At 36.3% G+C, this 14,878-nt stretch overlaps 1 protein-coding gene across 2 annotated transcripts in view; it reads right to left on the minus strand.

The window, feature by feature from the left end:
- HDX (highly divergent homeobox) overlaps window positions 1-14,878 on the minus strand; it is a 352,007-nt gene that overhangs the window by 49,590 nt on the left and 287,539 nt on the right. For both annotated transcript variants that reach the window (XM_012519830.3, XM_058292275.1), the window contains one exon: window positions 14,441-14,524. In XM_012519830.3, the coding sequence (XP_012375284.1) occupies window positions 14,441-14,524 (84 nt within the window). The remainder of the gene's footprint in view (window positions 1-14,440; window positions 14,525-14,878) is intronic.

Raw genomic sequence — 14,878 nt, forward strand, 5'->3', positions numbered from 1 at the left:
ACAAGAAACACATATTAGACCCAGGGATTCATGAAGGTTGAAAGTGGCTGGAAAACAATCTTACAAGCAAACAATAACCATAAAAAGGCAGGAGCAGCTATATTAATATCAAACAAAATAGACTTTAAATGTGAAACAATTGTGAGAGTTAGAGAAGTATACCACATATTAGTGAAAGGGATAATCTTTCAAGAAGAACAACATAAATATGTATGCTCCTAATAAGGGTGACTCCAAATACGTGAGGCAAACACTGGAAAAACTAAGTGAAAGAATAGATGCCTCTACAATTATACTGGGAGACTTTAATATACCACTATCAAATTTGGACAGAACATCTCAAAAGTGAATCAATAAAGAAACAAAAACTTTGAACAGTATATTAGAGGAACTGGATCTAATAGACATATACTGATCATTACACCCAAATACAGTAGGATATATATTTTTCTCAAGTGTACATAGATCATCCTTCACAATAGAACATATGCTAGGCCACAAAGAAAGCCTCAATGAATTCAGAAAGTTCAAAATCATACAAAATAATTTCTCTGTCCACAGTGGAGTGAAGCTGGAAATCGGGAAGGGCCAGAGGCCCAGATTTCACACCAAGATATGGAAATTAAATGGTACATTCTTACAAAAAGAGAGGGTCAAAGAGGAAATCCCAAAAGAAATTAATAACTGGCGGAGGCGGGGCATGATGGTGACTGAGTGAGTGTACCTTATAGTCTCTCCTGCAAAGAAGTGGCTGGGCAGCGTTAGAAATTCTTCAAGACAAAGCTGTTTCAGGATTTTGCATGGCAGGAGGTGTCTGGACATTGATTTGGTGGGAAGGTAACATAGAAAATTTGTGTAAAAGATAAATATGAGGCTCTCTTACACGGAGTTAGGGGCTGCGTGCAGGACGCTCCCCCCTGGTGCTGGCAGCATGGTGGCACCGGCACCACGGCGGTGATTCCTGGAGGCTCTGCGGTGCTGGGGAATTCATAAGCCCTGAGTGGGCTATTCAGGGGCTTGCAGAGCAGGAGGCCTTCGGAAACCAATTTGGTGAGACAGACGAAGTATTTTGCGAGGTGGGGATTTTTAATTTCTGACACGAATAATAGCGCTTCTGGCTGGAGCCCTGCCCCCTGGGCCCGGCTGCCGATCTGCAGCGGCCTTGGATCGCTCACAGTGAAAAGACGTCACGAGGAGGCTGTTTCGGGGGCTTGCAGGGTGGGAGGCCTCTGGAAGCCGATTAGGGGAATCTTTTGCTACACGAAGGATTTTCGGCTTCTGACACTGATATCGGTGCTTCCGGCTGGAGCCCCGCCCCCAGACCTGGCAGCTCATCTGCAGGGTCCTTAAATTGGCTGCAGTGTAGAGGCGCCCCCAGCTGGCTGTTTCAGGGACTTGCAGGGCAGGAGGTGTTCTGAAGTCAAATTGGTGATACAGCCACAGAAGAGACACAAGTGAGAGGGGGAATTGCAGGTTTCTGACACATAGGGCAGAGTTTGTGGATGTGACCTCCCCGATAGGGCTGGCACCCAACTGTGGGGATCCCTGAAGGCTGTGTTGCACTGTGGTGCTCCCAAGCTCCCTGTAACCAGATTTGAGGTTGCCAAGGCAGTGTCCCCTAAACCCAGGTGGCCCACACCCCAGAGACGCACACCTCTTGAGTCTGCAATATCAAAGACTTTCCATTCCTGAATCCACCATGCCCTGAGGTCCATCTGAGGTCCTTGATTGTCCTAGCCCTCAATGTTTGCGTTTTTTCTTTTTTGATTTTTCTTTTTCTTTTTCTTTTGTTTTTGTTTTTTTTATTTTTTTATTTTTTATCTTTTATTGTCATGGTTGCTAATATTGCATTATCTCCTAGTCTTTTCTCCCATTGGATCCTGGAAGGCCTTTTTTTTTCCATTTATTTAGGGGTTTATTGTTGCTGTTGTTGTTGTTCTATATCTTCTTTCCTTTTCTTTACTTGTTACCATCCCTTTACCCAACCCCCTTTTTCTTTCTTCTCTTTTTTTTTCTCTTGTCCCGCATTTTCTTCTTATTTTATTTTATCTTAATTATACAATATGTGCTGCAGGGAACACCTCACATCTGCTGGGTTTCTTCATCCTCCGTTGCTTCATTTCTGTGTGAATTGATTTTGGCTACCTACACTATCCCCTTTCCCCCACATCTTGATATCCTCCATCATCTACTGTCTCTCCTATATTCCACCTCCCTTTCATTGAACCCCAAATTGTCTAACTTTTAACTTCTAATACTTTTGTTTTGTTTTCTGTCTTTTATACACTCTTGAAACTATTGCCTTTCTTTTCTCTTTCCCTCTCATGAAAACACTACCTTTTTAATTCATACCATATTCCTCCCATATTCAGTCAACTACCTCATTATAGGTACTCTTCTTACTGCTATAACTCTACACAACTTACATGAATCTAATATCCATCCTCCCAGATCTCATATTGTTGCTCTGTTAACATTTATTACCAATAATACTATATATTTTCCTTTCTTACACAATTGCCTTTCCCTGGCCCTAATACTTTCCTTCAAAGTGAACTCAGCCAGCAATGAGAAATTAGAATAAGAACAAAGTGACAAAAAGAACATATAACACTTAGGCAAAAACAACAGCTAATTAAACCCCAAGACTAGACAAAGAAGCTAAGGAACGGATTAAACCCATCAAGGTAAAATGATGACCAGACAGCAACAAAAATCTACAAACCAAACCAGTAATCAGGAATACATGGCTGAAACCAATGAACAAACTAAAAACCAGGAAGGGGAGCAGAACTTCGCACACGTAATTAAAGATCTCAGAACATATATCAGAGAAAAATTTAACAAAGTAAAGGAAGAGGTTAATACGAAGACAACATTTGGAGAGGAAATTGCAGACATATGAAAAAAGATAACAGACATAATGGGAATGAACACCACAGTTCAAGAAATCAAAAATACACTTGCAGCAAATAGCAACAGATTAGAAGAGGCAGAGGAGAGAATTAGAGATGTGGAAGACAGTACATCGGAAATCAAATGGATAGTAGAATTGATCGATAAAGATAGAAAAAATCCAGCTGGAACTTAGGGACCAGAATGCAATGCAAAATGCACAAACATACATATTATAGGCGTCCCAAAAGGAGAAGAGAAGGGAAAGGGATCAGAAGGAGTAGTGCAGGAAATAATGGCTGAAAATTTCCCAAATATACTGAAAGAGACAGATGTACATATCCAAGAAGCACAACACACCCCAACCATCATGAACCCCAACAGGCCCACCCCAAGACATATACTTCTCAAATTATCCAATGCTCAAGGCAAAAAGAAAATTCTAAAAGCAGCAAGAGAAAAGAAAACCATCACATACAAGGTAGGCTTCATATGATTAAGTACGGATTTCTCATCTGAAACCATGGAGGCAAGAAGGCAGAGGTATGATATAGTCAAGGTAGTAAAAGAAAAAAAATTTAAGCCAAGAATACTCTACCCAGCTAAACTAGCATTCAAAAATGATGGAGAGTTCAAAATATTCACAGATAAACAGAAATTGAAAGAGTATGCCAACAAGAAACCACCCCTTCAAGAAATTCTAAAGGGAGTTCTGAGGAAGAAAGGAAACACCAGGACAGGCAGAGTTGGAGGAGAGTGTAAGAGCAACAAAAAAGACAAAAAGAGAAGAAAAAAACAAAACAAACAAACAAAATATGACAAACACAAGTCCAATCAATATATGGCTAAGATAAATAATTCCTTGAAAGTAATAACACTGAATGACAATGGATTAAACTCACCTGTCAAAAGATTAAGACTGGAAGATTGGCTAAGGAAATATGACCCATCTATATGCTGTCTACAAGAGACACATCTTAGACCCAGAGATTCAGGGAGGCTGAAAGTGAATGGTTGGAAAACAATCTTACAAGCAAACAATAACCAAAAAAAGGCAGGATTAACTATATTAATATCACACAAAACAGACTTTAAATGTGAAACAATTGTGAAAAACAAAGAAGGATACTACATATGAGTGAAAGGGACATTATCCCAAGAAGAATGAACAATCATAAATATTTATGCTCCTAACAAGGATGCCTCTAAAATATGTGAGGCAAACACTGGAAAAACTAAGTGAAAGAATAGATGCATCTACAATTATAGTGGGAGATTTTAATACACCACTATCAATTCTGGACAGAATATCTCAAAAGAGAAACACTAAAGAAATGAAATATTTGAACAGTAATATTAGAGGAGCTGGATCTAAAAGACATATACAGATCATTACACCCAAACACAGCAGGATATACACTTTTCTAAAGTACACATGAATCATTCTCCAAGATAGACCATATGCTAGGACATAAAGACAAGCTTAATGAATCCAGAAAGATTGAAATCATACAAATTAATATCTCTGACCACAGTGAAATGAAGCTGGAAATCTTCAAGGGCCAGAGGCCCAGATCTCACACAAAGATATGGAAATTAAACAACACACTATTAGAAAAACTGTGGGTCAAAGAACAAATCTCAAAAGAAATTAATAACTACCTTGAAACAAATTATATTGATACCACAACATACCAAAATTTATGGGATACAGCAAAAGCAATACTGAGAGGGAAATTTATAGCCATAAATTCATACATCAAAAAAGAAGAGAGAGCAAAAATTGAAGAACTACCTGTACATTTGGAGGAATTAGTAAAAAAACAACAAGGTAATCCCACAGGAAGAAGAAAGAAAGAAATAACAAACGTAAGTGCATAACTAAATGAAATAGAATATAAGAAAGCACTTGAAAAGATAAACAATTCCAAGAGCTGTTTTTTTGAGAAGATCAATAAAATTGACAAACCTTTAGCGAGAATAACAAAGAAAAAAAGAGAGAAGATGCAAACACACAAAATAGGAAATGAGAAAGGAGATATCACCACTGACCCCATAGAAATAAAGACTATCATAAGAGTATAGTTTGAAAAACTATATCCAACAAAAATGACAATTCAGAGGAAATGGACAAATTCCTAGAAACACATAAGCAGCCTATATTGACGAAAGAAGAAATTGAAGATCTCAACAAACCAATCACAAGTAAAGAGATAGAATTAAAAACTTCCAAGCTAAGAAGAGCCCAGGGCCAGAGGGCTTCACAGGTGAATTTTACAAAACATTCCAAAAAGAACTAACATGAATCCTGCTGAAACTCTTCCAAAATATCGAAACAGAAGGAACATTGCCTAACTACTTCTATGATGCCAACATTACCCTAGACCAAAGCCAAATAAAGACACCACAAGAAAGGAAAATTACAGACAAATTTCTCTAATGAACCTAGATGCAAAAATACTTAACAAAATACTTGCTAATTATATTCAACAACATATTAAATGAATTATACCCCACGACCAAGTGGGATTCATTCCAGGTATGCAACGATGGTTCAACATAAGAAAATCGATCAATGTAATACACCATATAAAGAGATTGAAGGAAAAAATGACATGATTATATCTATAGATGGAGAAAAAGCATTTGACAAAATACAGCACACTTTCTTGATAAAAACACTCCAAAAGATGGGAATACAAGGAAATTTTTTGAAAATGATAAAGATTATATATGAACAACCCATAACCAACATCATTTACAATGGAGAAATCCTAAAATCCTTCCCTTTGAAGTCAGGAACAAGATAAGGATGCCCATGCTCTCCCCTTCTATTTAACATTGTCTTAGATGTACTTGTTCGAGCACTGAGGCAAGAAACAGATATAAAAGGCATTCAAATTGGAAAGGAAGAAGTCAGAATTTCATTATTTGCCGATGACATGATCCTACACATAGATAACTCTGAGAGGTCTACAACAAAGGTTCTATAACACATAAATGAGTTTAGTAAAGTCACAGGTTATAAGATCAATGTGCAAAAATCAGTAGCATTTCTGAACACCAATAATGAGCAAGATCAGCAGGAAATCAAAAAACAAATACCATTCACAATAGTAAATTAAAAAATCAAATACTTAGGAATAAATTTAACTAAAGATGTAAAAAACTTATACACCAAGAACTATACAAGACTGTTCAAGGAAATCAAAGAAGACCTAAATAAATGGAAGAATATTCCCTGTTCATGGATAGGAAGACTAAATATTATTAAGATGTCTAGGCTACCAAAACTGATCTACACATTCAATGCAATCACACAGCCTTCTTTAAGGAACTAGAAAAATTAACTATGAAATTTATTTGGAAAGGAAAGAGGCCCCGAATAGCCAAAGACATATTGAAAAAGAAAAACGAAATTGGAGGAATCACACTACCTGACTTCAAAACATACTACAAAGCTACAGTAGTGAAAGCAGCATGGTATTGGCATAAGGAGAGACACACAGACCAATGCAATCGAATTGAAATTTCTGATATAGAACCTCATATATATAGCCATATAATATTCAATAAAACCACCAAACCCTCTCAACTGGGAGAGAATGGCCTATTCAACAAATGGTGCCTGGAGAACTGGATATGTAGAAGAATCAGAGAGGATTGCCATCTCACACCTTATACAAAGATCAACTCAAGATGGATCAAAGACCTAAATATAAGAGCCAAGACCATAAAGACCTTGGAAAGCAATGTAGGGAAACATCTACAAGACCTTGTAATAGGAATTGGCTTCAAGAACATCACAGCAAAAGCACGAGCAGCAAAAGAACAAATAGATAAATGGAACTTCCTCAAAATTAAAGCCTTCTGCACCTCAAAGGAGTTTGTCAAGAAAGGAAAAAGGGAGCCCACACAATGGGAGAAAATATTTGGCAACCATATATCCGATAGGAGACTTATAACTTGTATATATAAAGAACTCCTATATCTTGAAAATAAAAAGATAAACAGCCCATTTAAAATATGGGAAAAAGGTTTAAACAGACACTTCTCCAAAGAAGAAATACAAATGGCTAAAAAGCACATGAAAAAATGCTCCAAATCTTTAGCTATCAGGGAAATGCAAATGAAAACTACAATGAGATACCATCTTACTCCCATAAGATTGGCAGCTATGAAAAAAAAACAGAAGACTACAAATGCTGGAGAGGATGTGAAGAAATGGGAACACTCAGCCACTGCAGGTGGGAATGCAGAAGGATTCAACCATTCTGGAGGACAGTTTGGCGGTTTCTCAAAAAACTAACCATAGATTTGCCATATGACCCAGCAATTCCATGGCTGGGTATATACCCAGCAGAACTGAAGGCAGGGACACAAACCGATATATGCACACCAATGTTCAGAGCAGCATTTTTCACTATCGCCAAAAGTTGGAATGGACCCAAATGCCCATCAACAGATGAGTGGATCAATAAAATGTGGTATATACATACAATGGAATACTACTCAGCTTTAAGAACAAATACACTACAAACACATGTGATAACTTGGATGAATCTTGAGAACCTTATGTTGTGTGAAGCAACCCAGGCATTGAAGGACAAATACTACATGACCTCACTGATATGAAATAAGCAAGCTGCCTCAGAGATCTAGAGACTGGAAGATAGGCTTATAGGAAATCGGGAGGTAGAGGAAGGGTGTAAGCTGACATCTACATGGGTGAAATCTATGATAAGCTGGAGCTAACAGGGAGTTGAAGAATGTCAACCACCATACCATGGAGCCTAAAGTGCCTATGACTGAAAGCAGGAGGTTTGCATCAGTATCCATGTGGAACCTAAGCCCCCTCTTGACATAGATGTGGAATGGACACAACCAAGCCAAGGTCCAAAGGAAGGAGGAATGCAGTAAGGATTAGAGTGGACTTAATGATATTCTATTCATGAACTATTGTGCTTAATAATCTAGAAAATGTGCCATTGGTGTGGAAAAAGTGGCCATGGTGGCTGCTGGGTGCGGGGAATGCGAGGAAGAGATGAGATGTGGAGGCATTTTCGGGACTTGGAGTTGTCCTGGGTGGTGCTGCAGGGACAACTACTGGACACTGTAAATCCTCCCATGGCCCACTGGATGGAACGTGTGGGAGTATGGGCTATGATGTGGACCATTGACCATGAGGTGCAGCGATGCCCAGAGATGTACTCACCAAATGCAATGGATGTGTCATGATGATGGGGGAGCATGTTGCTGTGGGGGCATTGGTGGGGTGGGGGCGGTGGGGGTGAATGGGGACCTCATATTTTTTGAATGTAATATTTTTTAAAAAGTGAATAAATAAAATAAAATAAAAAATATCCAATGAAAAGGAATGATTAAAGTAATACTAATACAGAGCAAAAAATATATAGTACAATGCCAGAGGAATTTTTGCATAATCAGTAGTTACTTAAAATGTGAGTAAGCTTTGCAGTCAAAATACACAGCGTGGCAGAATGGTTAAAGACACATGCTGATGGGAATGTGGAGAAGCATGGGGAAAATACTATTGGTATGAACTGTGGACTGTGGTTAACAGCAATAATGCAATATTCTTCCATAAGTGCCAAAGATGTATTGTGTTGATAATGGGAGGGTATGGACAAAGTGAGCCAATTGTATGCTATAGATCATGGTTGGTGGTAAAAGTTTGATGATATTATCCCATAATCTGTAACAAATGCTCCACCATGGTGTTTTGTGTTTGTGAAAGGGTGTTGTATGGAAATTCTACACATATGCGTGATTGTTTTATAAATTCACAAATACTTAAAAAACAATAATATACATATACTTAAAAAAATAATAGGGTGGTTTGGGGAAAATACACCAATAAGATGGTAAGATATAGACTATAGTTAGTAGTAATATATGATGGCATCCTTTCATAATTTGTAACAAATATTTCACAACAATGCTGAGTGGTGGTGGGATGATGTATGGGTTTCCTGTATAAGTTTATGCATGTTTGTTTTGTAAGGTCACAACTTTTACTATACACTTATTGTTTATGTATGTTCTTGTATAAATGATATGTTTCATCAAAATTTTTAAATCAATGCATTAAATAAAAAACAGCAAAAAAAATTAATTACTACCTTGAAACTAATGAAAATAATAACACAACATACCAAAATTTATGTGATGCAGCAAAAGCAGTACTGAGAGAGAAATTTAGAGCCATAAATGCATACACCAAAAAAGAAGAAAGAGCAAAATTGAAGAGCTAACTGCACATTTGGTGAAATTAGTAAAACAAACAACACAGTAACCCCACAGGAAGAAGAAAGAAAGAAATAACAAAGATAAGAGCAGAACTAAATAAAATATAAAATAAGAAAGCACTTGAAAAAATAAACAAAACGAAGAGCTGGTTCTTTGAGAAGATCAATAAAATTGACAAACCCTTAATGAGACTAACAAAAAAAAAGAGAGAGAAGATGTAAATACACAAAATAAGAAATAGAAAATGAGATATCACCACTGACCCCACAGAAATAAAGACTATCATTAGAGGATATTTTGAAAAACTATATTCCAAAATTATGACAATTCAGAGGAAATGGACAAATTCCTAGAAACACATAAGCAGCCTATATTGATGAAAGAATAAATTGATGATCTCAACAAAACAATCACAAGTAAAGAGATAGAATCAGTAGAAGAGCCCAGGGCCAGATGGTTTCGCCGGTGAATTCTACAAAACTTTCTAGAAAGAACTAACCCCAATCCTGCAGAAAATCTTCCAAAAAATCAAAACGGAAGGAACATTACCTAACTCATTCTATGATGCCAACATTACCCTAGTACCAAAGCCAAACAAAGACACCAGAAGAAAGGAAAATTACAGACCAATTTCTCTAATGAACCTAGACGCAAAAATACTTAACAAAATAGTTGCTAATTGTATTCAACAACACATAAATTAATTATACAACATGACCAAGTGGTATTCATTCTGGATGCGTAAGGATGGTTCAACATAAGAAAATCAATCAATGTTAATACACCATATAAACAGATTGAAGGAAAAAAATGACATGATTATATCTACGGATGCAGAAAAAGCATTTGACATAATACAGCACACTTTCTTGAAAAAAACATTGCAAAAGATCAGAATATAAGGAAATTTTCTGTACATGATAACGAATATATATGAAAAACCCACAGCCAACATTGTTTACAATGGTGAAATCCTAAAATCCTTCCCTCTAAGATCAGGAACAAGACAAGGATGCCCACTCTCACCCCTTCTATTTAATATTGTCTTACAAGTAGTTGCTCGAGCACTGAGGCAAGAACCAGATATAAAAGGCATTCAAATAGAAAAGGAAGAAGTCAAAACTTCATTATTTGCAGATAACAAGATCATATAAATAGAAAACCCTGAGAGGTCTACAACAAAGCTTCTAGAACTCATAAATGAATTTAGTAAAGTCACAGGTTATAAAATCAATGTGCAAAAATCAGTAGCTTTTCTGTACACCAACAATGAGCAAGCTCAGGAGGAAATCAAGAAACAAATACCATTTAAAATAGTAATTAAAAAAATCAAATACCGAGGAATAAATTTAACTAAAGATGTAAAAAACTTATAAACAGAGGACTACACAACACTGTTTAAAGAAATAAAAAAGGACCTAAATAAATGGAAGAATATTCCCTCTTCATTGATAGGATGACTAAATATTAAGATGTCTATGCTACCAAAACTGATCTACACATTCAATGCAATCCCAATAAAAATAAACACAGCATTCTTTAAGGAACTAGAAAATCTAGCTATGAACTTTATTTGGAAAGGAAAGAGGCCTCGAATAGCCAAAGACATACTGAAAAAGAGAAATGGATTTGGAGGACTCAGACTACGTGACTTCAAAACATACTACAAAGCTACAGTACTGAAAACAGCAAGGTATTGGCAGATGGAGAGACACACAGACCTATGGAACTGAATTGAGAGTTCTGATAGATGTCTTCATATATATAGACATAAAATATTCGATAAAGACACAAAACCCTCTCAACTGGAAGAGAATGGCCTACTCAATAATTGGTGCCTAGAGAACTGGATATCCATATGTAAAAGAATGAAAGAGGATTACCATCTCCCACCTTATACAAAAATCAAATCAAGATGGATCAAAGACCTAAATACAAGAGCCAAGACCACTAAGACTTTGGAAAGCAGTGAAGGGAAGCATATACAAGACCCTGTAATAGGAAATGGCTTCATGAGCTTCACACCAAAAACATGAGCAGCAAAAGAACAAATAGATAAATGGGACTTCCTCAAAATTAAAGGCTTCTGATCTCAAATGATTTTGTCAAGAAAGTGAAAAGGTAGCCTACACAATGGGAGAAAATATTTGGTAAACATATATCTGATAGGAGATTTATAACTTGCATATATAAAGAACTCCTATATCTTGAAAATAAAAAGACAAACAACCCATTTAAAAAATGGGGAAAAATTTAAAAAGCACTTCTCCAAAGAAGAAATACAAATGGCTAAAAAGCACATGAAACACCTTTAACAAAAAGAGGCTGGTCCTGGCATAATGATAGACACATAGAACAATGGAACTGAATGGATCATTCACATACAAACCCTCACATCTATGACCAAGAAATTTTTGAGGAGGCTTTTAAGCCCACCCAGCTGGGGAAGAACAGTCTATTCAACAAATGGTTCTGGGAGAACTATTTATCCATATCCAACAGAAAGAAAGAGGACCCCTATCTGACACCTTATAGAAAAATTAACTCAAAGTGGGTCAAAGACCTAAATAGAAAAGCTGGAACCATGAAACTCACAGAAGAAAATGTAAGGGAAAAACATCAAGACCTTGTGGTAGGTGAAGATTCTTAAGCATTACATAGAAAGCATGAGTAATGAATGAAAACATATATAAATAGAACCTCCCCAAACTTAAACACTTCTGTGATTCAAAGGATTTCATTAAGAACATGAAAAGGAAGCCCACAATGGGAGGAAATATTTGGAAACTTATTTTCAATAAGGATTTGATTTCCAAGAGGTTTCCATATACCCCACTCCCCACTCCACCCCCACCCCTCCCTCTTTTTCATCAGTAAGGCACATTAATTATATTTGATTAATACACCCTGGAGTATTGCCACACCACATGGACCATAGTTTACATTGTAGGTCACACTCTCCCCTAGTCCATTCAGTGGGCTATGGCAAGATATATAATGTCCTGCATCTGTCCCTGCAATATCATTCATCACAACTCCAAGTCCCGAAAATGCTCCATATCATACATCTTCCTCCCTATATTTTTTATGTAACTTCTCTGTATTATAAAACTTCTTTAAAAATAAAGGTAAAAAATGAAAGAAAGGCACAGTCCCCAATTCCATTGTAACATTTTGCTCTCCATGTGCTTGGTTGAGACTATGCTTTGAATGTTTCCTCCTGTAAGCACACTAGGCATGCAGATTCTCTGTTCTCAAACCTGTGAATACTAATAAACTTTCATACAAAAAAATAAGATGTTTAAGATGCATCTCTGCCTTCAAGAAGCTTATGATGTATATGCTTACAAAATCAACACAGTTATTTTCATCCCAAACAGGGAACATTAACATATGTACATAGAGTTGCAACAATTGTCTTAGAAGTCAAGTTAAATGTCTAAAATCAACATCCTGAAATCAGCAATGAGAACTGAAATATGAGGTTTCATTTAATCTTACTTTAGAGTGAAGGTAACAAAATTCATAGATGAGGTGAATGGAATTATTTTAAATAAGGATTAGGAAAAGATGTAGTTCTATACATCTTTTTGTATGGCTTATGAGAGTTAGAAAAGTTTCTATAATTTACTGATATGTTACAAACTGCAACCACACTGGGGGTAGTGAAGGGCAGATACCTTCTTACATGATTTACCATAATGGAAAACACGGGTTCATTAAATGCCCTTTAGAATTAAATAAAATGTTAATTAACATTTCTGGATAGGGCACACTGCCCTGCTCTGCCCTATTCTTCAGCTCCAACCCTTCATAAGTGGGATGGTACCTGAGAGGGGAGAGGTCCTGGAAATAATCCTTTGAGTCCTGGACCCAATCCTATCTGATCTGTTTGAGAGTGCTAAGTAGAGGACACTTAAACATGCAATCCATTCCTCCCATCTGTAGTTTCCACAGTCTGTGCCAAATTATAGCTTATAGAGCCATTTTAATCCTAACTGGGCATTTAGAAATACATGACCATGTAGAAGAGATAAATATGATCTTTTACTTTGGATCCAACAACTCTATAATTTTCTTAATTGGAAATAAAGTTTAAATACAGTATTATATTGTTCTTTATGAGCATGTTGCAAACAAATTTTTAAGAATAATTTGCTTCTATGTTGACAATGTTCAATATTTAAATCCTAACCTGTTATGAACATTTGGAAAACAGAATCTATGGAATGATATAACTTTCACTTATAGTAAAATTAAAAAGGTCTTTGAGAATATGAAAGCTGTTGTCTTTTCTGGTTAAATGCTATTTTCTGTTATAATCTCAAAATTACTAGTCTTTGCTTTGAACATTGATGATGTTCCAAGAAAAGAATGTTCGAGTGTGGAAAGAATGGTGAAAATCTCAGAAGGTACTAAACTTATCTAGTAAGATTGGGTACTGATTAACAAAGCAGCAGCATATACACATTTATACAGAAAATATACTGACATAGAGACTGATAGCTTATGTCAAAATTTAATAAGAGCAAAATTATATATATCATGCTGTCAAAGTATGATTTTCAGATCTGTAATAAGTGACATTAAGAAAAGGTCACCTTTATTGATATTCATTCTGCATCTGGTTTGGGGAGTGTTTTTAAGCTCAGAATAAGCTGTAATTCAATGTAAAATTATCAAGTGCCACTGGATAAAAATCAATCCTTTTGCTATGATTTAAAAATGAACATTGGTTGGGAGTGGATGTGGCTCAAGCAGTTGAGCTCCTGCCTCCCACATGGGAGATCCCTGGTTTGGTTCCTGGTGCTTCCTGTAAAAACAAAAACAAAAAACATGCAAAACATGAGAAAATCAACTCAGGAAGCCAATATGGCTTAGTGCTTAAGCACTGGCTTCCCACATACGAGGTCCTGGGTTCAATTCCCCACTCCTGGTACCTCAAAAAAAAAAAAAAAAGAAAAAAAAGAACATTGGCTTTAAAACAGCTTCTTAAGAAATTTCACATTACTCACAACTATGTACTATCGCACCTGGGTATACACCATCAATGCCTATTCCCACTCAGCAAGCCTTGCTTAAATCCAGAACTACAAAACAGCACTAATTAGTATAGTTAGTGGCTAGCACACTAACTACTATTGAAGATGCCCAAAAGAATCAATGCAGAACCCCAGGATGATTAACTTAACAAGGGGAGTAAGATAGGTACTGAAAAAGTCTGCTTCACCTAATAATTTCTCTTAATGAGCTCAGAATTTGAAATTACTTTTACCTTATAATCCAAGAAAGAATTCACTGGTTCCACTTCAGAATTACTTATCATGTCACTTTCTTCATCATCAATAATTTCTATTTTCTGTAACAAAGGTAGAGAAGTTTTGATAAGTATATATTTTGTCATTATCACTACTCTCAACAATGTATAGAACATATACATTCAACATTCAGTTATAGTGTTGGAGTCAATTACTCTGTGTAATCTGGAATAAACTCTGCTAAATGACTGGCCCCTCAGTGCTACTCCCAGTGTTTATCTGAGCCATCTCCTTTTACATTTAACTGATGACTAATTAGTAAATAAGACATCACTTTCATAATATTTAAAATAGAAAAATCTCTTTCACAATTTCCCTGAATAAAAGAAAACAAAACAGGCACTCTTGCTTGAAGTGATGGGGAACCCATTTCCTGTAAGGTCAGTCTATTAAAT

This window comes from Dasypus novemcinctus, chromosome X, assembly GCF_030445035.2.
Source record: "Dasypus novemcinctus isolate mDasNov1 chromosome X, mDasNov1.1.hap2, whole genome shotgun sequence".
Taxonomy (NCBI): domain Eukaryota; kingdom Metazoa; phylum Chordata; class Mammalia; order Cingulata; family Dasypodidae; genus Dasypus; species Dasypus novemcinctus.